This window comes from Ptychodera flava, chromosome 6, assembly GCF_041260155.1.
Source record: "Ptychodera flava strain L36383 chromosome 6, AS_Pfla_20210202, whole genome shotgun sequence".
Lineage (NCBI taxonomy): Eukaryota > Metazoa > Hemichordata > Enteropneusta > Ptychoderidae > Ptychodera > Ptychodera flava.
This window is the reverse complement of record NC_091933.1, coordinates 44,820,476-44,842,616: the sequence shown is the minus strand read 5'-3', so window position 1 is coordinate 44,842,616 and position 22,141 is coordinate 44,820,476. Positions and strand designations below refer to the sequence as shown.

General features: G+C 35.9%; 2 protein-coding genes and 1 long non-coding RNA gene across 4 annotated transcripts in view; 1 reads left to right on the top strand and 2 right to left on the bottom strand.

The window, feature by feature from the left end:
• Positions 1-323: 323 nt before the first annotated feature.
• On the top strand, positions 324-5,428 carry LOC139135927 (kelch-like protein 31). The gene is made up of 6 exons (XM_070703707.1): positions 324-1,016; positions 1,473-1,860; positions 2,972-3,155; positions 3,887-4,078; positions 4,554-4,774; positions 5,173-5,428. The coding sequence occupies exons 1-6, from the start codon at positions 516-518 to the stop codon at positions 5,340-5,342; spliced, it is 1,656 nt and encodes a 551-aa protein (XP_070559808.1). The 5' UTR covers positions 324-515; the 3' UTR covers positions 5,343-5,428.
• A 540-nt stretch (positions 5,429-5,968) lies between these two features.
• LOC139135929 (uncharacterized) lies at positions 5,969-9,525 on the bottom strand. Its single transcript, XR_011553060.1, has 2 exons — positions 6,194-9,525; positions 5,969-6,128 (listed from the first exon to the last, which is right to left on the bottom strand). It is a non-coding gene; the product is annotated as an uncharacterized lncRNA (long non-coding RNA).
• Positions 9,526-9,620: 95 nt separating this feature from the next.
• The window catches only part of LOC139135926 (uncharacterized), a 50,094-nt gene continuing 37,573 nt past the window's right edge, over positions 9,621-22,141 (bottom strand). For both annotated transcript variants that reach the window (XM_070703705.1, XM_070703706.1), the window contains 4 exons: positions 21,584-21,688; positions 19,580-19,653; positions 12,704-12,883; positions 9,621-10,216 (listed from right to left, as the gene is read on the bottom strand). In XM_070703705.1, the coding sequence (XP_070559806.1) occupies positions 10,049-10,216; positions 12,704-12,883; positions 19,580-19,653; positions 21,584-21,688 (527 nt within the window). In that variant the 3' untranslated portion in view covers positions 9,621-10,048. The remainder of the gene's footprint in view (positions 10,217-12,703; positions 12,884-19,579; positions 19,654-21,583; positions 21,689-22,141) is intronic.

Below are 22,141 nucleotides of genomic sequence, written 5' to 3'. Positions count from 1 at the left end.
ATACAATAGATTTCACTTTTTCCGCTTCTGGTGACCAGTATTTCGAACGAAAATTGTGTGACAAAAATTTTGAACTTGGAGAACATCTCCCTCTGAATAGTCAGTCTATAATAGTATTCCCTTTAACGTACATTAGACAGATAGACATGAATCCAGAGTTGAAATTAGAGTCAAAACCGTTAGCATCGGCGGTAACCAAGAAATACGAGCATGCATGGAACACGCTTGACCAATTGTACAAAATGTACAGAGATGGGAAACTTTGTGACGTCGTCGTCTGCGTCGACAAATTCAAGTTTTCCAGCCATAAAGTCATGCTGGCGACGCACAGTGAGTACTTCGAACGCATATTTTCTGATGCAAACTTTCGCGACTTGGGACAGGATGAAATCGTGCTTAACGCCAACATAACACCAGAGGCTTTCGAACGTGTTCTGCACTATGTGTACTCCTCCGACATTGATATCACTTATGAAACAATTTATGATATCTTATCGACTGCTAGTCTGTTACTGATGAAAAGACTTATAAAGATGTGTACAGACTTTCTCAGGAATTTTGACTTTGAGCACTGTCTTACTGCACTATATATCGCCGACAGAGCTGGACTTAAAGACGTGTACACTGAAATCTTAGGGTTTGTGACCGAAAACTTTTTGGAAGTCGCGAACCTTGAAGAATTCCTAAGATATCCACCTGAAAGACTAACTCGTCTCCTAGCGGATGATGACTTATGTGTGGAGAATGAAATACAAGTATTTCATGTTGCTTTGCAATGGATTGAGGCAAACGGCGAAATGGGGATGAGATACGCACCAGCAATTATGAAACAAATACGGTTCGGACTTATGTCGCCGGAAGAGATAGTGCAGAACGTGGAATCAGTGAACTTTCTCATGGATTTACCTGAGTGCCATGTTCTGATCTTGGAAGCGTTCAGATATTTCTCATTGCGAGCTTGTCACAAGGGATCGTTAAGGCCTCATCCGATAAATCCAAGAAAGGGCATGAATAAGGTGGGTTTGATCGACTTCATTCAATTCGTTGCTAACTTAGCTTTCTGAGCCGCTGGTAGACTTCGTTGAGCTGTGCTCATTTATCAACCATTATGTCATTGAGATAATAGAACAAAAAGTTTGTTAATCAATGTTAATTTGTAGTGAATATGGCCAAGATAGCTGTCAATAGAACAGTTGATGACCGGTCATGCCATTAAAATTACCTTTCTTGTATAACATTACCCGGTACAGTATATAAAATGAAAATTGTAAATTACAACTTGTATTTCTATTTCCGACTTGGCATTTCATGTAAAAGTAAATCAAGCTTTGATCTCAAAGAAGGAGTACAGGCAAAACTGATTTTACAGATTACAGATTTACTTTTGAGGCAAAGTTTGCAGGGATTTTTTGGAAAAATTGACAACTTGTTGTTAAAAAATTAAATAACTATGAGTGTTTTCGACACCCTAGGTAAGAAACGCTCGGAGAGCAAGCATTGCTATTCCTGATGAAATTGTCAGTCACGGTAAGAAAATCCTCGGTGTGCCAACCCCGTTTGCACTGGCGTCTAAGATTGGATCACGGGAAGACAGCGAACTGACATCAACTGGAGGTTTGGTGAAAATTGAGCCAGTCACGGTACAGAAGCCTTTGCAAGAAAACCGACCAGCTCTATCTCCTGATAAAGAGTGCATCCTTTGTTCCGGCGGAATCAATACTGTTGCCGATGTTGACAATCCTGGCAGGATGGTGAATTGCTTCGATCCTTTGCAAAACAGCTGGTCGAAATTGACCGAAATGCCCTATCCTCGAAATCATCATGCGGCTCAATTTGTTAACGGCTACCTCTACATCATCGGTAAGAAGGCATGCAATACAATTGATAGGCGTTTCTTTAAAAACGAAAGTACTGAATTGGCCTCGGCATTACACCACAACAATATATACATACGAATACGTTCACATGCATCAAACAAGCGTATCGCGAATTACACATCGACGACACAACGTAGAGCAACACAAAAAGGCAAATTTATACCACAGGACAAAATCTCTCAGCATTATTATACCATTGCATATTTAACTGCCCTCAGCAAATAAAAGTAGGTAAAGCAGTTTTAAACGATGCTTCATAAAGTGAGCGTCATATACAATAAATTTAACCGATTTGTACGCTAGGAGTGAACCAGTTGCATTTTGCAGAATCTCTCTATTTCCTGCTGTATCTATGATCACTGATGTATCAAGGTAGGACGTACCTCAAAACTTAAATACTTAAACTTTTGCTCCTGTATTCCTGAAAGAAACTTTTAACTATTCTCTCACTAAATCACGAATAAATTTCAGGGGTCACCAGGCAAGTTTTGGTACGGAGAAACAAATTACAAAGCATTTGCCGATTTTTGGACCAAAATAGAACAGGATGTACCCATGTTCAACAATCATGGGCGATATCGATGTATTTTAAGGGAATTTGCAACTGTTTTATTTTTCCGAAAATTGATTAACATTTCTCTTGTTTTATTACAATCAACTAGTACGATCCAATCATAAATGACGCATGATTTATATCATGCTTTATATACTCTTTTCCACTGGCTGGCCTTGCTAAACCAGAAAACGCAGCCAAAATATTATAGTAATTTTCATTCAATTCGCGTTCCGTTCAACCTTTAATTGTTGACTCGACTGACGTCTGTCCAACATGTTTATAAACTCAATTTCACTTGATGTTTGCTTCATACGTATAGTCTTTGCTGTCTAATGTAAGTATGACTTGTGAAGTACGTAACCTTTTTTTAAAAAACTCTGTTTTTAACAAATTTTATATCACTTGAGAGTAAACGGCTGTAAATGCTATGGTAGCTATTGCATATGACTCAAGCAACTTTCAGGAAGTTGCTTGTATACGATTTCAAATGACGTAATTGTTACTTATTATCAAGTCCACTTTCACATATGACACACAGGTGGTTCTGATCCTAACGCTGAAAGCGAGGAATTCATGTCTCCGATGTCTACAGCGTGTCGCTATGACATTGCATCGAAGAAATGGGAAGATATCGCTCCAATGAAAACCAGCAGGGTGTTCTTCCAAGTCGCCGTTCTCTATGGACAGCTGTATGTGGTTGGCGGCCAGGATGCAAAGGGAAGGTAGGTTATTTAACCCAGTCCTTCCAACTGTGAATAAGTGACCATAATCTGATGATTGAGAAAGGTAGACACATGAGACCAAACCTAAAAGCTGAGGACAGAATTTGCAATAGGTGTGATACCAACTCAGTTGAGGACGAATTTCACTATATCATGTGTTGTCCATGTCATACACAATCACGACAAAAATTGTTAGACTCGATAGCAGTCAACAATGAAAACTTCACAACTGGCCATGGGATTTGCAAGCCAAATTTTGCTACATAATGAGCAATACAGATAGCATGATATACCTCACAACATTTATCCAAGAAACAGATATTTTTTAAGATTACCCCACATTTCATATTCTGCATAAAGTTATATCTTATATATATATATATATATATATATATATATATATATATATATATATATATATATTTATTATTTTTTGATAAGTATCCTTTTCTTATTTTTGTAGTATTAGTTCTTGACTATGTTCACCTTTGAGGGAATAACGTCAATAAAGTTATCATATTATCATATATTATCATATATATTGTATTTTCACATAGAATTGTAACACTAAGTTCAGACACTGAAACATTTTACAACCTCAACAGTTATGAAAATATAAGCTCACAGGCCCAAAGACAAGAGAGTCTTTTTCTTCTTTGAACAAAATTTGGAGTAAAGGGAAGATACCGGTAATGATCATCATCATGACATGATTACCCTTCCTATTCTAGGATTCTATCGTCAGTAGAGCGATATGACTCGGCAACGAATACTTGGCGATACACTGCCTCACTAAGTTCACCGCGTTATGCCGTATCTGTAGCACCTCATCGTGGAATGCTCTTTGCCGTTGGTGGATACAATGACAACGGGAAAACACCTGTACTCAGTACTGTCGAATGCTACGACCCACACAGCGATTTGTGAGTACCACTAGACAACCTCAAGCGGGTTGTAGACTTTTATTTATAAAACATCTCAATCGCATAGTTAATGTAAAAACGGAAAAAAACCATTGCAGCCGTGTTGACGTCAGCAGAGAAGAAAGAAACAGTAAAATTAACATAACTAACTCGACTCTCAAAAACCAGAAAACTTGTCATAATACATCAAATTTTAAGTTCAATGACCCTGGAAAACCCGCCTATGTAAAATTCCCTTACATGTAGTGTCTGTTCGCACTTGTTTTTTGTACGTAGCACTGCACTTCATTGTACAATACTATAATAAAACAATAAAATAAATTAATCAATGAACTTCTGTGTATGGAATATCTGAAACGGATGGCATTCGGGATATTCATTGATTAGAAAAATAGCATTTTTCAAACAAACTGCTGATACATTGCCTGCACAGTTATAAGTAACAATTCTATTCCATATCAATTGTATTTTGCAGATGGACAGAAAAAAGTCCCCTTCGCTATGCTAGGTGTCATGCAAGCATGGCTGATGTTGTGGGAAAACTGTACTTATTCGGAGGAATGGTAAAGACAAACTCCTCCGACGAAGACTGTCGTAGTTTACCGAGTGTTGACGTGTATATAGATAATGACGACACATGGGAGTATGTTACAGATTTATCGGAAGCTAGACACGAATCTAGCGTCGCTGTCATGGGTATGTCTGCCTTCTGGAAAAACGTCAACACATTCCCGATTTCTTTAATGTTTGTAGTGATGCTTTCTTCAACAAAAGTTAACATTTGAGAGAGAGAGAGAGAGAGAGAGAGAGAGAGAGAGAGAGAGAGAGAGAGAGAGAGAGCGGGCAGCAGCAGCAGCAGGATCTATATGATCTATATGTTTCCTGAGCATAATGCAGTTGTTGGCTTGACGTCACTGCAGAATACCACAATCCAGAGTATTAGAATGATTCCATTTTATGAAGCCTATTACAATTTAGCAGTATTAAATCAGTGTTCTCATGCGATTGTAGAGGAGTGACTTTCGAACTCTGCCATTACTTAACATCATTGTGTAATTCCTGATTTGGGCGTGTTTTGCGGTTTTATATTTCAGGAACGAAGGTTTTCATCATTGGTGGTATATCAGCCATGGAAAAGCAAGTTTTATCGTCAGTTGAATGCTATGACGCCCTCACAGGTCAATGGCAGAGTCCAAATGTACCTAGCTTGCCAAGACCGGCATTTGGCCACAGCTGTTGCGTTATGACAATCAAACAATCATAGAAAGTTTATTTGATTCAAAAAGATTTTCTTTTTATTCTGTGATGTTTTAACATGATAGGAATAAAGACAACAAAATGAAACCAGTATTGAACTCATGGTTGATTTTCAAAACAATGGTTCAGGTACAGCTGTGTACAACACAATGCCATGATTTAAAGGTACCCTTCACAACACAGCGGCAGATTTATCACGGACTTACAAGGCACAACAATCGTTCAAACACCCTACAAAACAGGAGGAAAGTTCTGTCAGATATGGAAATTGCATCTGAAAAATGCTAGCCATGACTGGAGGAGCATGGTGTGACCAACAAGCAAAACAGCCAACTGACCAGCTTCAACTGTGAAGGGCCTGGGTTCACAAACTTTGCCAAGGGCGAAACAAGGTTTCATCCCCATTCTTATTCCTCCCATAAAAATGATGTGGTGACATAGTATATCATTTAATAGTTTTCAGAATATTTGTCTAATTTTTAATCAGTATTTTTGAGTGAATGTGAAAAAAAGATTGATGCTGCTAGTCCAGATTGTTTGGGTGACGATAATGAGGAACACAACTTTTTTGGCCTAAGAATATCATTAGATCATCATTAGGACCATTTGTTGTCTTCCACTCATTGGTGGTACCTGCTGCAGTTCAATCTGATCATTGGTGGTACCTGCTGCAGTTCAATCTGATCATTGGTGGTACCTGCTGCAGTTCAATCTGATCATTGGTGGTACCTGCTGCAGTTCAATCTGATCATTGGTGGTACCTGCTGCAGTTCAATCTGATTGGTGGTGGTACCTGCTGCAGTTCAATCTGATTGGTGGTGCGTACCTGCTGCAGTTCAATCTGATGATTGGTGGTACCTGCTGCAGTTCAATCTGATCCTTTGTGGTACCTGATTGGTGGTGGTATCTTCCAAAGTACAACCTTATCAAGGGTGGCACCTTCCTCAGTTCAACAATCTGATCACTGGTAACAAGATGACTGCTGTTACTATTGAAAGCTTAAAGTGCCAGTTGTGTGAAGAGTTGCAGTAAAGCATTTTGAGATTCACTTGAACATTGGTTGCAAAGGTTTATTTATTGTCTCTGACAATAATGTACAAGCCATGTGTGGACAGAGCTGACAGTACCATTGAGACACATTTGAAAAGCCATACAGTACACAATATATACACATGAAGACCCATTTACATGAAATAATCTGAAAACACTTTTTGATTGTAAAGTTAAAAATAAGGTGAATACAATTTTAGGGCTAATGTGCAGCATCTCCGAAGCTGTTATCCAATTGAGTGTCTCAATCTTGCCATTATAATTGAATAATACAAATAGAGACTCTAAGTTGCTGTGAATAGTGACAATCAACCAATCAGACAAAAACAGCAATTTTATGAATGACTATAAGGGACACTGAGATGATATGTAAATGTGCTGGTCACAATTCTACAATCAAATGACATGCTTTCCATTATTATTAATTGCACATTAAAACACCAAATATTGAATTTAAATGGATGATATTCACACCAAATTCAGATATATATGTTACCTATTAGGAAAAGCAACAACATGCAAAAACATATTACAATTGAAAAGAAAATGTTCAGACAATTTCAAGGGGATTTCTTTGTTTCTAAAACCATATTTAAATAAGTTTTAATATGCGTAAAATACCTCTGCTTATCACTGATCTGCCAGAAAAATTTCAGGCGGAAAATCGTCTTCGAAGAGTAAAGGAAACATTTAGAATATAAGAAGATTATTATAATCATATGTTCACTTACCTCTGTGATGCCAAAACTCTGTAGGTTTTAACCTATCTCACTTGTAAATAAATATTTAGAATATAACTGGCTAGCTATTGGCAAATATTTTCAAAAATATGTAGCTGCTCAGCAACTGCATTAAAGTACTTTCTCTCAGAAAATTAATTCTTCATAGCAAATATACAGAGAACAATATGAAACAGTAAAACAATGCATAGAAAAAAAATAATTAAGAATTCCTGTAACTTTCTTAGAAAAACAATGAAAAAAACAATGTACTCTTAGAGTGTTTTTTTAAACATGCTCTACTACGCAGCAAACACATGATCTATGTGAAGAATTTTCACGGCCAAGGCTTGGGCATTTTTTGTCATGTTACATAACGGCAGCATCTCAGTATAGAAAACTAAAGTTTGGCATTTACAGCAAGCTAGTTTTATCACATTCAAAGTTACACAGTGTGTACGGGTAAATCAGAAATCACACACTGGACAATATAAATCACTCTAACAACACACTTACTCTGATCATTCAGTAACGTGACTTTCATGAGAAATCTACATTTCTAAACTATTTAGGCATGCTGTCTTTAAACTATTTGAACTCCCTGCAACATGACCTGTACTTGACCTACTAATGGCTACTTACAAAACAATCTGAAGGCACACAATTCTGTAAAAGTTAATGACTTTCTTTTTAAGAATTTGTGAACATGTTTCACATGTAATCAAAATTACTATCATATAGCATGTAACGTCTTGGGATGTACGGGTAGTTGCCATTTATACAATCGATCACAACTAACAATTAACAAAAGTACATTGTGGTTTTGATTACTCTGAAAAAACATTAATAACTGGTAGAAGTTCATTTGAACACTAGAAATTTTAAACCAAACACACAGTATTCAAAATTTTCTGTTTAAAGTCAGCAAAGTCGACTATGTGACAATAACTTGTCTATGAACACATGCAAATTACGAACAAACAATTCAGTATGTCATTACTGGGAGTTTGAAGTTGAAGACCAGCATTATAGATGATCATATTATAGCTTTGTCAATACCAGTGAATTCTGAAATGTCATCCCCTCACATTATTACTGTTAATATATCCAATTATCCAGCATTGTGGCCCCAGAGTTTTACTACATCTACAAATTCACTGGCATCGCCAAAACTATTAAAAAAAACAGCGATAATGTACCCCCTCCCAGCCCATAATGGACTCAAGCAACTTTGCTCTCAATAATGTTCTCAGCTTTGCTTCATACATGATGTCACTTAAAGTTTGCATTCATCCATTATAAGGCTGGGAGGAAGTAGACTTTCCAACACATTGCTGGAGTACCAGTAAATTTGTAACATTTTCTTTCATCTCTTAGTTATCATAACACCTTAGGCAAGCTCTTCTCAAACAGAATTTTGCATTACGACTTACTGATTTTCAAAAACACCGAAAGTAGCCATTGTACAGGAAGGATTTTGAAGACAGTGTTGTGGTTGTTGGTCGGCCAAGAATATACAGCGCCCTCTATAATGCAGTGACAAAATCCAAGATTCACTTCTTGTAATGTATTGAATGGCAGCAGCTCTTGACAGATATGCCAACTAATGGTTATATGTTAGCATCATGGATATGTGCACCATTTCACAACAATCGAATGTCTACCAGCTGATACTCTAGCAAAATATGAGAAGACAATGACATACTGAGGACACAATTGGTTTCAGGCACACTTTTAAATTACAAATATGTCAAAATAGTGTTCAATGTAAATTTCTAAATATATACTGTATATTTAAATGTTTTCTAACTACTTATATTGATCATTCCTTGCTTCAATCATGGTAAGACCAATTGTGACCCTTGACCCTGTCACTGGACGTCACCATTTCATAATTCTTGCCTGACATTTCTCCTCATAAATTTCAATTATAAATGATAAGAATATGGCTGTGTATCCTCGTGACAAAGTTCAGGACACACTCTGCAACAGCTGAGACAAACCAATACACATCAGAATTAAAAGCTTCAAAGTTGATGCAGTGTTTCTCTGTTATTTTGAACAATTTGCTAGGAATGTAGTTTTTCACATTCCTGGCTGCTGGGAGTGCGGGATCGAGAGTGTGGGAAAAATCGATCCCACACTCTCAGAAACCGTCCCACACTCTGCAGTAAATATTACACGACCTCGATTGGATGATAAGCAGTCTGTTTTGTTCCACGCGCAAAATGTTATCCAATGGCACGACGAGTAACACACGGACTAGAACTACAAAGTAAGCAGGTCAAAGTACAGCGGCAGACGACAGAGTTGTCACGATTTTTGATAATATTGTACGTGTTACGTGTCCAATATGAATTTAACGCATTTTGTGGTCATGTGAGAAAAAGAATCTCACACACCAAGGACCTGGGATCAGATTTCTCACACACGTTGGGGATATTTTGTCTCAAACTCGCCTGCGGCTCGTGTGATACAAAATATCCCCAACTCGTGTGAGAAATCTGATCCCAGGTCCTTGGGGGTGTGAGTTCTTTTTATCTCTTGGCATTGCAGGTCACTAGCCTACCTTGGACATGTTTGTGAGTTTACACAGTCTGCACGGTTAAAATCATACGGCACATCATGCTTTATTTTCATTAACATATATTATTTTTTGTTGAAGTGAAAGCAGCCAGTGAATTTGGTACGAGATGTGTCAGACAAACGTAAACTATGGAATGAATCAAGTTTACCAGCAAACTGTTGGAAATGGCAGAGAGTGAGACATGAATGCAGCTGGTTTTATCGTTTCATCCACTATACATATCTACTACTGCAGGCATGTGTCTTAACATTATCAATCCACTCATGGATATCAACCCTATCACTTGTACTGAACACTAATCTGTGACTTTTATATAATAGCTGTGATTTTTCCAATCAGATGTCTTCTGGACTTTCATCACACTTCACCTCTCTGTATTTTGATGGCTTGCTGTCTGCTTTCGCTGGCTGCTTTTTCGTCACCATTATTTTCTTGTTGCTCAGCAAGCCTTAGCCAGAATGGAATCATCTGCGGTTGTAGCTTGGTACCGACTTCATAAATCCTAGCTGCGTCTTCTGAATCTCCCTGTACAAAGGGAATCACAAATCCAAGCTATTTAGGATTTTAATTTTCAAGCATACATGTTTTTTCAAGTTTGCCTATATTAAACTACATGGCAAAGAATAGAAATATTTTGACTTTATGACTCTGACGCAACAATGTACAAGCGACCTTGCGGCCGATATAGCTCCGCTGTGTTTATGAAGAGAATAACTATTTTTGACACATGTTGATAAAGAAGGTGGAAATCTTTGATAGCTCAATGAAGTGGCCAGAAAAAAGTGGCTAAAACAAGCTGCAAAAATACACAATTGAAGATTTCATCATACTTTGAATATATCACATCGGATCATCCCTAAGAACATGTCAACCAAAGCTATCTGATTAGTAGTTTTTAGAACAAAATTTTCTGACCAAAAATGGCAACAATCGCCCCCAAAAACAAAAATTGCACTTTTGAGAAACATATTTTTTGACCAAAAATGGGAAAAATCGCCCAAAAATTCAAAATTCCAGATTTCATCATTATTTCAATAAATATCAATGGTTCATCTATAGAAACCTGTATACCAAATTTCAAAGCTATCAGATGAGCAGTTTTTGAAATACACATTTTTTGACCAAAAATGGCAAAAATTGCCCCCAAAAATACAAAATTACAGATTTCATCAGAAATTCAATATATATTATTTAGCTCATCTGTAGTAACTTGTATACCAAATTTCAAAGCTATCAGACCAGTACTTTTTGAGAAACACATTTTTTGACCAAAAATGGCAAAAATTGCCACAAAATTGCAGATTTCATCATAATGTCAATAAATATCATTAAGGTGATCTGTAGGAACCTGTACACCAAATTGCAAAGTTATCAGATGAGTAGTTGTGGAAATACACATTTTTGACCAAAAATGGAAAAAAATTGCCCCAAAAACACAAAATTGCAGATTACCTCATAATTTTAACAAATATCATTTAGTTCATCTGTAGGAACCTGTATACCAAATTTCAAAGCTATCAGATGAGTTATTTTGGAAATACATTTTTTGACCAAAAATGGCAAAAATTGCCCCAAATTACAAAATTACAGATTTCATCAGAAAATCAATACATACTTCTTAGTTTATCAATAGAAACCTGTATATAAAATTTCAAAGCTATCAGACCAGTACTTTTTGAGAAATATATTTTTGACCAAAAATATCAAAAATTGCCAAAATGCAAATTTGCATATTTCTGCACAATGTGATCAAATCTGAAATAGATCATCACTAGGGACATATGTATTAAATATCAAAGCTATCTGACTGGTAGGTTTGAAGAAGAAGATTTTTAAAGATTTTTTTAACCAAAAATGACAAAAATTGCCTTAAAAATACAAATATGCAAATTTCACCACGATTTGAACAAATCTGACTGAAGTCACCCTAAGTAAACTGCATATCGAATTTCAAAGCAATCAGACAAGTGGTTTCAGAGAAGAAGATTTTTTTACCAAAAACACCAAAAAATGCCCCAAAAATACAAATATGCAAATTTCACCACGATTTGAACAAACTTAAGTGAGGTCACCCCAAGTGAACTGTATATAAAATTTCAAAGCAATTGGACTTGCAGTTTCAGAGGAGAAGGCAATTGTTGACGGACGACGACGGACGACGATGGAAAATCAACCTATTTGATAAGCTCCGCGTCGCTGACAGCGGAGCTAAAAAAACAAATTGTTGAAACGTGAGGGTTCTTTTCAGTACAGTGACATATAGCTCCCCTGGTATTTCGAATGTATGCATTGCTCTCACTCTATTGAATTTATGATGAATGAACAAAGTAATGAAGCCAGCAATATTCAAAATGCAATGCTTACTTTAGTTGATTGTCATTGAAACAGATACTTGATTGGCTGTACTTTACTCAGAGCCTCAAAGTGTCTCCAAGTAGCTGCCATTGTTTACCATTTACAATTTGGATGACTAGTTTTTGGTGCATTTGATCAAATTTGATACAGGACAATCTTTTATTTAAGTTGGTCACATACATGTACATGTACCTGTCATTCAAGACAGACACTTTCATAAATTTAAAGTCAATGCTGTGACTGCAGGTACAACTTTACTATGTTATTTCAAATCAGCCAAGATACAGACTTCATCTTTTCTTCAAATATTCTAGGTTTTGCCAGGTACATGTACATACATGTATGGTAGATTATGGGGGCATACTGAGGAATTTCAAAGTACAGGCATAAGTGTAGGCACCCTTGATGGCAAAACTGTTTCCCTGCATAGTGACCAAGTTACCACACTGTGTAGAACTGTACACCTAATATAAAGCCTGAATGTATCAATAGTGATGTATGCTCCAGTAATTTTGTCCTCTCTATAATATACAGTGTCGTGCTCCACTCTAAAAATCATGTCAAAAAACCACCACCTTTAAATGCAGGTTGGATGTGTGTGATGTTCGATGAAAGCTTTAGTCATTGGACAAGATGTGATAGATATCAAACTCCTACCAAATCAGCCAGGAAATCTCCATATTCGGCATAGACTTGCCAGGATTTCGGATTCATTTCCTTGGCTTTCAGGTAGTAATGCTCAGCCAATTCATTCTGTTCAAGGTGTTGATAGTACTTAGCAATGTTCAATACAGCAACAACAAAATGTGGATCAATGTCCAGTGCCTTTTGTGTGATCTGAAAGAGCAAAAAATAAATTAAACATGTAGTGTATTGCAATTATCCAACTGAGAAAACTAAGTGAAGGAGAATTTCTGGTAATCATGGGGAGACCTGGCAAGCAGTTCACTGTTAATTGAAAATCATACATTCAAACGATGAATATCACACAATGTAATTCATAAGACACCATCAGTTAGGGCTATGTAATACGTAGATCGTCAAACCTTGAATTTAGCAGAAACAAAATGGCTGTGTCAGCAATGATCCCCCTACAGCATACAGCTGCAATGATTGGACAATTATCGACTGGTTTAATATCCTCCCGGCAGAAATATTTCAAGACAGACGGTGTGATAGAAAATGCCAACAAAGCTCTTTGCATTGATTTTTTTTTCAACATAATATGATGAAGGAAATGATAACAAGAATAAATCAATGAAGTAAAAATAATCAATGCGCCACAAAGGTAGTATTATTTGAAAATACAAGCTGTTGATGTTCAGGATGCCATGGCAACAAGCGCTGATTCACTTGATTTCGATAAAGTATCCATAAAAAATCTGGTTTATGATGGTACATGGGTATGTAGGAAAATTATGTCTCTGACATTTCAGAAACCACTTTAATTTCCTTTCTCTCAGTGGGGAAGCTTTTCTTCCTTTTGTAATTTATTTCTTGATTTCTGTCTGACTAACGATGCCTGTACATGAGGCAACTAAAATACATCAAAATTAGATTCAATGAGTTTCACTAATTTGAACAATTTTCCACTGTGCAGTCAGGGATGTCTACTTGGGCATTTTCAGTTCATTTCAGAGCAATCAGTATGTACCTTTGGAATTGTACTGATGTAATCTATGGTTGTCTTAATTGGCAATCACTGCCTCTCTACCCTAAATTTTCATTGGTATAAATTTGACTTCACATAAGTATGTTGAAATAGGCAGATGATGAGATTAAACAAAAAGCAAATTGAGTCAACCCAGTTGATATTCAGTGGACAATAAAAGATTCGAAAGATGTGAATTCGATAGGTATACAAACATAGGACAAGAGTACCACGTCAAGGAATTTGCCCCTTGAAATTCAATATCATGGTCTATCCTGACCTTAATATTAAAGTATACAACTGTCTACATAGACAGAGTGGGCCCCATCCTCCTAGGTTTGTTTGATCTAGGGGAGCCTTCAGCGATACATAGCAACATACCCACTAGCTTGTTCTTGCATTTCAGTATGGCTTAGTGTTTTGCTGCTTTCCCTTGACAAAATGTTAACTTAGTAAAATTTCACATTACATGTTGTAATGGAGCTAATCACAATTTGAATTGGAGAAGTAAAGTATTCAAATTGACATTCTCTCCATAGATTTACTGAACCAGCAAATATTTCTGCCTTCAATGGTTTGACTTCACCTTGATCTACAAGAAAGAAGGACACCATGGAGAGTTGTGGTGTCAAATAAAAATTTGTGATGAAAGATGGACTGGCATGTCATGAATTGTTTTTATTTATCATCTTTATCTGGCATTAATGTCTTGACATTGGTTTAAGGGTCAAATTTGCATATCAGTGAAAATGATACAAATGCAGAGATTCTACCATTTCAGTCCACAAACTACATCATCCTCTGTTCAAAGGGCAGATGATACATAGGTTTCTAGCTTTTGGCTTGTATAACCCACATCTCCAGGGAAACTTTTCCATATTTTACTATTTATACAAGACAAAATGCATGCAACTGTGTATTTTGTTATGAAAATTTTATCAGTTGACATTACTTTGAAATGATCAAACACTACCCTTCATATTAATAATGTACAAATCTCCACAGGGTGATTTTTTCGCAAAATAGGTCAGACTTTGAAGATTTGATGACTATTTTTATCACATTTCTGGAAATAATTTCAGTCAAAACAGAAATATAAAGGACAATGCGTCCATATTTTCATCATGCCTAGCCAACATTGTAACTCATCTCCCCCAAAAATTTTCAAGTCAATGACTTCAGATTCACAAAAACAACCTCTCTGACCCTGTCCGCTGTTGGTCAAGACAAAAGACACTTATGTCACAGTTTCCATGGTAACAAGTGATCCTTGAGGTCATCAAAAAAAAGGCAGTCACACAGCATCCCACTGAGATGAAACATCGTTTTTGATTAAGAAAGCTTTCATTTGAAGACGCCAGAGAGAAAATGAAGTGGGAAAGTTGGAACACCTGGCAGCAGAACTGATATGAAAAAATGAGTGGAGGTGAAATTGGTAATCAAAGACATAATGTTACTCAGCGTGATAAATATGGACAGCACTGACATCTCTTGTGGGATTTTTCATCACCTGTGATGATGCACGGTGAAACATCAGATATGGAAAAATAGCGTCAATGACACTGTAGCTCCCATCCTGGACTATTTAGTGTTTGTTCTCTGGTCAGATATTTGAACATGTGTGAAAGGGATAAAGTGCATGAAGTGAAAATACTTAAATGTAATGTACTGGAGACAGTGAAATATGTTTAATGTATTTATTCAGAATATAAAATGGAAAAAATACAGAATTAGAAATATCGAATACTGTGATACAACCATTAACTAAACAAGTCATTGACAATGACAGTCCCTACTTGTAATAGGAGTATTAGTCTTGATGGGGCAGGGAAATGTGGTCATTAAGAAGTATCACTGGAGTGTATATGTTGAGATCTATGGGCAAATAGGTCTATGTCGTTGTTCCCAATTTGAAACACATGAGGCATGTCTAAGTTATGGTTCTAAATCGGGAAAAAAGATCAGACCTCTAGCAGTATTGGCCAGCCAAGAAATACATATGCGCATAATAAATGAGGTACAAGATGTGACATCTTAAGGTCTAATATCCTATCAAAATTGGAGGGTATAGAACTTGTGGTTACTGAGATATGCATATTATGTATAATCAAGGTCAAAGGTCATTGAGGTTACATGACATTTTGAAAAAAAAATTATATTGCTAATTAATCCCTATATGCCAAAAAATCAGACCTCTAGCTCTATTTGCTTGCCCAGAATTAGATGTGTGCAAAATTAATGAGGTAAAGCATGTGTTGTCATAAGGTCTCCCATCCTACTAAATACAAAGGACATAGCACTTGTAGTTACTTATTTATTGACATAAACATATATTTTAGGTAAAAGGTCATCAAGGTCACATGACATTTGGTCAAAAAATTTCTCTCCTATAGTTATCCCTATATACCAAAATCAGACATCCAGCTCTATTGGCTTGCTCAGAATGAGATATGTGCATAATTAATGAGCTACAATATGTGGCATCATAAGGTATCCAATCATACCAGATATGAAGGGTGTAGCACTTGTGGTTACTGAGTTATGGACAAATATGTATATTTGAGGTCAAAGGTCACCGAGGTCACATTACATTTTGTCAAAAAAAATTCTCTCCTATAGTTATCCCTATATATCAAAAATCAGACCTCTGGCTCTATTGGCTTGCTCAAAATTAGATATGCACATTATTAATGAGGTACAATATGTGGCATCATAAGGTGTCCCATCATACCATACATGAAGGGTGTAGCACTTGTGGTTACTGAGTTATGGACAAATATGTATATTTGAGGTCAAAGGTCACCGAAGTCATGTCACATTTTGTCAAAAAAATTGTATTGCTAGGTTATCCCTATATACAAATATAGTTATCAAAACAAACCACCAATTGTATGAAACATGGGCCTAAATACAGACAGACTGACATTCACAGACTGGCACAGAGTGATGACATTGACCCCAAGTGTGCCTTGGCCCATGGAGAGTGATAAAGATATAACAAATAGCTGAATGTAATGATAAAATAGTTAAGTATAGGCCTACAGACACTGAGGGTGAATATGTTACAGCAATTTGATTAGTTTCTTTTCGTTTTCTACTTCTGTGATAATTTTTAAGACAATCAAACTGCAAGGCAGTTTTAATATTTAATTGACATAATTTAATTTAATATTTAATATTTAATTATTTTATATAATTTAATTGACATACATGTTATCTTTTACAAGCACACAGCAAACTGTTCTTGATTTTTCATTTACAATATTTGACATAGACTGAAATACATAACATGCAACCAATATTTACATTGCCCATGCACCAGATACTTGGAGAGATTTCAACATGCAATCATTAACTCAGAAACCCTATAGGGAAAAGTAAACATTGTTTTCTTCCAGAACAGCTGGTATATCCACATCTGGAACAACTTACAAACTTAACCAATTACACAAGGATGATGACACAAGAGATAAAGTTAAACTGTGGTGAACTTGACTATTCCTTTCAAATCCTTACCTAACTTGATTGACATCTTAAACTAAAATACACTGCATGTTTAATGGCACACAAAAATACATCAGGGGTGTACCATTTGATAAAAGGGGGTTGTCTGGAAGATTGATGAGGAACATCTTTTTTATCCGATACACTGTACATTCTTTTTTTCCCACTATCCCACCTTTTCTTTTTGACAAACCTTCTGTGGCTGATTTTTTATTGACATTTGTTTGGATTTTTTTCGAAATCTGCCAGGACCTCAGGACCCCCCCCCCCCCCCTCCATCACTCTTTAACATTGAAAAAAACTTTGAATATATTTGTTGGAAACCAAACCTGCTGAAATCACCTCAGCTATGTTTTCTCATTATTTTTTACCGCATTTCAACATCAAATACAGTTTACCATTTCAAATGCTTACTGAATCACAACATTATCTTAAACATAGGTGCCAATGTCCCTGAAGCTACTATAGACATGGATATCATCTCACTAAGGTCATCCTGGGGACCTGTTAACAAATATTAAAGCTGTCTGACCAGCGGTTTTGAAAAAAACAAGCGACCCAATAGTCGACAGAGCTCTGCTGTGTTATGTAGAGAGCAACTTTTTGTGACATATGTATTGATGAAGATGGTTGAGATCTTTGATAGCTCATTTCAGGATGGCCTGACCTAAAATGGCAACATTAGCTGCAAAAATACAAAATTGATGATTTCATCATAATTATGTATAAAAATGTATACCAAATATCAAAGCCATCACATGAGTAACTTTTGAGAAACAAATATTTTGACCAAAAATGGCAAAAATTGATCCAAAAATACAAAAATTGAAGATTTCATCAAATTTCACTATATCACACTAGGAGAACCCCCAGGAACCTGTATACCAAATATCAAAGGCATCAGACAAGCAGTTTTTGAGAAACACATTTTTTGACCAAAAATGTCAAAAATTGCACCAAAAATACAAAATTGCAGATTTCATCATATATTCTATATATCATATTTAGTTTATCTGTAGGAACCTGTATACCAAATATCAAAGCTGTCAGACGAGCGGTTTTGATGAAATAAATTTTTGACCAAAAATGACAAAAAAACTCCTTAAAAATACAGATTTGCATATTTCATCACAATTTGAACAAATCCAAATTGGGTTATCCCTAGGGACCTGTATACCAAATATCAAAGCTGTCAGACGAGCGGTTTTGATGAAATAAATTTTTGACCAAAAATGACAAAAAAATTCCTTAAAAATACAGATTTGCATATTTCATCACAATTTGAACAAATCCAATTTGGGTTATCCCTAGGGACCTGTATACCAAATATCAAAGCTGTCTGACCAGCGGTTCATGAAGAAGAAGATTTTTTACCAAAACGCCTTTTTGGCACTAATTTGTATATTTTCAACAATATCAAAAAATCAAAAAAAGCACAATTATTTCAGGTCAGCCCAAAGTACTTACATGCTAATTTTTCATGTAATCTGCTCAGTGGTTATTGAGATTTTCAATTTTGACTGTTTTACATTTTTTCACTTAATTTGCATATTTTTGGCAATGACAACTTCATTTGAACAAAATCTCATCTACAGCCCATCATCCATGTACACACCAAATATCAAGATGAAATGTGCAGCGGTTTTGGAGTTTTTGATGTTGACGGACAGACATACAGACATACAGACATACAGACATACAGACATACAGACATACAGACATACAGACATTTCCCTAGCCTATAAGAATAGCTTCCATTGCCATATATACATATGGCTATGGAGCTAAAAATGACAATTTGTGGAATTTTTCATCACCTGTGATGATGCACGGTGAAACATCAGATATGGAAAAATGACAATTTGTGGAATTTTTCATCACCTGTGTTGATGCACGGTGAAACATCAGATATGGAAAAATGACAATCTCATTCCACTTCGAATTTATTTCATGACATCAGTGATTTCAATTATAGTATTATGATTTATAGAAAGTAATTTTTCACTTCTGGAAATGTGCTTTGTACTGATTAGGACAACTTTTATGATAAATATCGGTAACATTTAGATGACTTCCTGCTGATTTTTTTCCATGGTGTTTTGCCAATTCCGTTTTCTTCATAATTTATTACTAACTTGAATCCATTGATTTAATTTCAAATCTCAGAGTGTGCAGTAGCTTGGTTGGATCTGAATAGAATCAGTAAATGAATTGATGGACCATGAAAGGCAAAACTGGAAAGTGTAAATTTCTCATCTTGAAGGGGACCCTGCTCCCTGACTTACGCACGTTACAGCAAGATTGGGATGGTGGAGGGGGGATGTCATATTGCCATGGCAACCAGTGTTGTGCTGTCAGGAGGATGAAGGTGAGTGTACCTTGATAGCGTTCTCTACATCCTCATTGGTATTGAAGATGGCATATCCAAGGCGATTAAGTACTTCTGTGTTCTCTGGAGAGTGAAAACAGAACCATCTGGTTATGACAAGTGGTACTCTGTTTGCAGTATTAGAACAATTTGCAATGTACTTTTGCACTTAAAACCATATGCAAACTGATGTAATGTTAAATTAAGACTTGACTAGTGTCAGATATATCACATTCTGGTATATTCCTAATGCACTGACACACTTCAACCCCGACACTTTCACCCAATGCCATACATCAGTCATCCAGCATAATATCACTCTCAATCAACTAAATCTTATCTCATCCTCTTGTTAATAATGCAGCATGTTGATTGGTGATATCCTCTAACTGATTGATCGATCACCGTGACAACTTTTATTACTGAGAAATAAGCCTTGAAATTTGCATTGAATTTCTTACTTCAATGGAAAATGGCACAGCTTTTTTTCAGAGGAGTTTTATATCGGTTCCTATTGCATGAAGATCTAGTTTCAACTGACATTCCAAAAGAAATTACTTTGTATCCAATTGCTTATAAAGACATCTTGGTATCTATTTCTCATACTGACTGACACACCTTGACTGTGACTCAATGTATCCATTGATTCCTCTCTTATGTTAATGAAATTCATAGAACTCTATCAAAAACAATCTCCTTCCTGGGTGTTGTGTTAATTTTTGTAGTTTCTGCTACACTGGAACATGACTGTCAGAACATGACTTGTGCAATGTTATGTATACTTATTAACGTAATTTCACTGTTTGTATTATTTTTTGTAGAGTGGGTTTTTTACATGTACACTATACAGTGAATGGATGCTAATGAAACTGCTTTTATATTTTGTACCATATCAACTTGAGGCACTATATCCAAGATAAATGTAAAGACGGAGGATGATCTGATATTGAATAAGCTAATCAATAAAGCCATTTACGCACGTTAGGATTGCCTGCACAAGTATTCATTTTTTAAACTCTATAGCTTTACTGAAGATGAAAACAGAAAATATTGGTATATGTTGCAAGCTACTTTATTTTAGTCATGGTTCAGGCATCATAAGTGTAAGGTTTCTAGGCTGTAAAGATCATTGTACATGTATGACAATGGTGTATATTTGACATGCATTGCGCTGGACCTGTATACGATTGGGTTGACCAAAAATTGTTTAAAAATTACTCTGTGAAAAACTAAAACATCTTCCATAAAGCAGTGATATACAAACATTGTTACACTGCAAAAAATGCTGCATCAGACTAATGGCATTACATAATATGTTCAGTACATTTGTATTGTATCTGATGTTGCCGTATTGTCCTCAGGCGACTTCATATTTCTAGTTGTTTATAGTTATGTAATGAAACTTTTCTAGTCCCTTAAAAATTTAAGAAGTGAAAATTTGCCAAGTTTTGATATTGTTTTCATTCCTCTTGTTTAATTTCTAGAAGCTATATACACAATGCACTAACTAAAATTATCGAATAGTTCAGTTTTGCAATTTAATACCCACATCTTGATTTGCAGAATGATTACCGTTTAAAAAATGTTTTTAAAAATCTCTCGATGATGCTCGAATATTCAATTTCAAATGGTGAACATGTTTTTGATCATGTAAGATTGCTATTGGTCAATTGAAAATTTGTGCTGCATTGTGTGAAAAGATGAATTGCTTGAATTGGAATTTACAAGGGCTTTCTGTTCTCTTTTTAATGGTACACTCAATTTATCTTTAATTCATCTTTAGTAAGTGGCATTAATGTGAAATTTACAATGAATGGCCTTCATCCTGCACAGGAAAGGATACAGCATTGGTATGTGTGTGTGTGTTTGTGTGTGTGTGTGTGTGTGTGTGTGTGTGAGACAGACAGACAGACAGACAGACAGACAGAGGGAGTGAATCAGAGAGAGAGAAAGCTCTACAGTCTTTCAAGAATGTTTATGATTTGAAAGTAAATCACTGATTTTTGCAACTAACCTGGTAATAATGAATGAAGTCTTCTAAAGTAATCTACGCTCTTCTGATGCATTTGATTTTTCATGTCTGCCGGCAAAGTCTCAGGGACGTACTCAAATTCTTTGACTGAATATGACAAAAATATTACAAGATTTATGGGTTAAATTTTTTTCAAAGCTTGAGACACTGGATTTCATGGCGGGACAAGGAATGCTCATTTCCAGCAATGTCGAAAAACATATTTGCTTATGCGTAAATACACTGTGGTAGTCGAATAGTATACCATATAGTGTCTTGATGCCAGGTAATCACATATGAAGGGATAATTTCACAGATATGCGTAGTTACTGCACCGTCTTCTGCAAATATCAGGTAGAGTTTATAAATCATACACAATGCTTGTTATATCTTAATCTCATATACGATTTGCAAATATTAATTGTCACACACTTCTGCAAACAAGTCTTTCACTTCCCCCACACTAATCAGCCCTGCCATACTATGAACAATTAGGTTTCTAATATGCCCTTGAGTTGTAGTTTGCCCAATCCCTGAAACCAGTGTTTGCCGAGAACACAC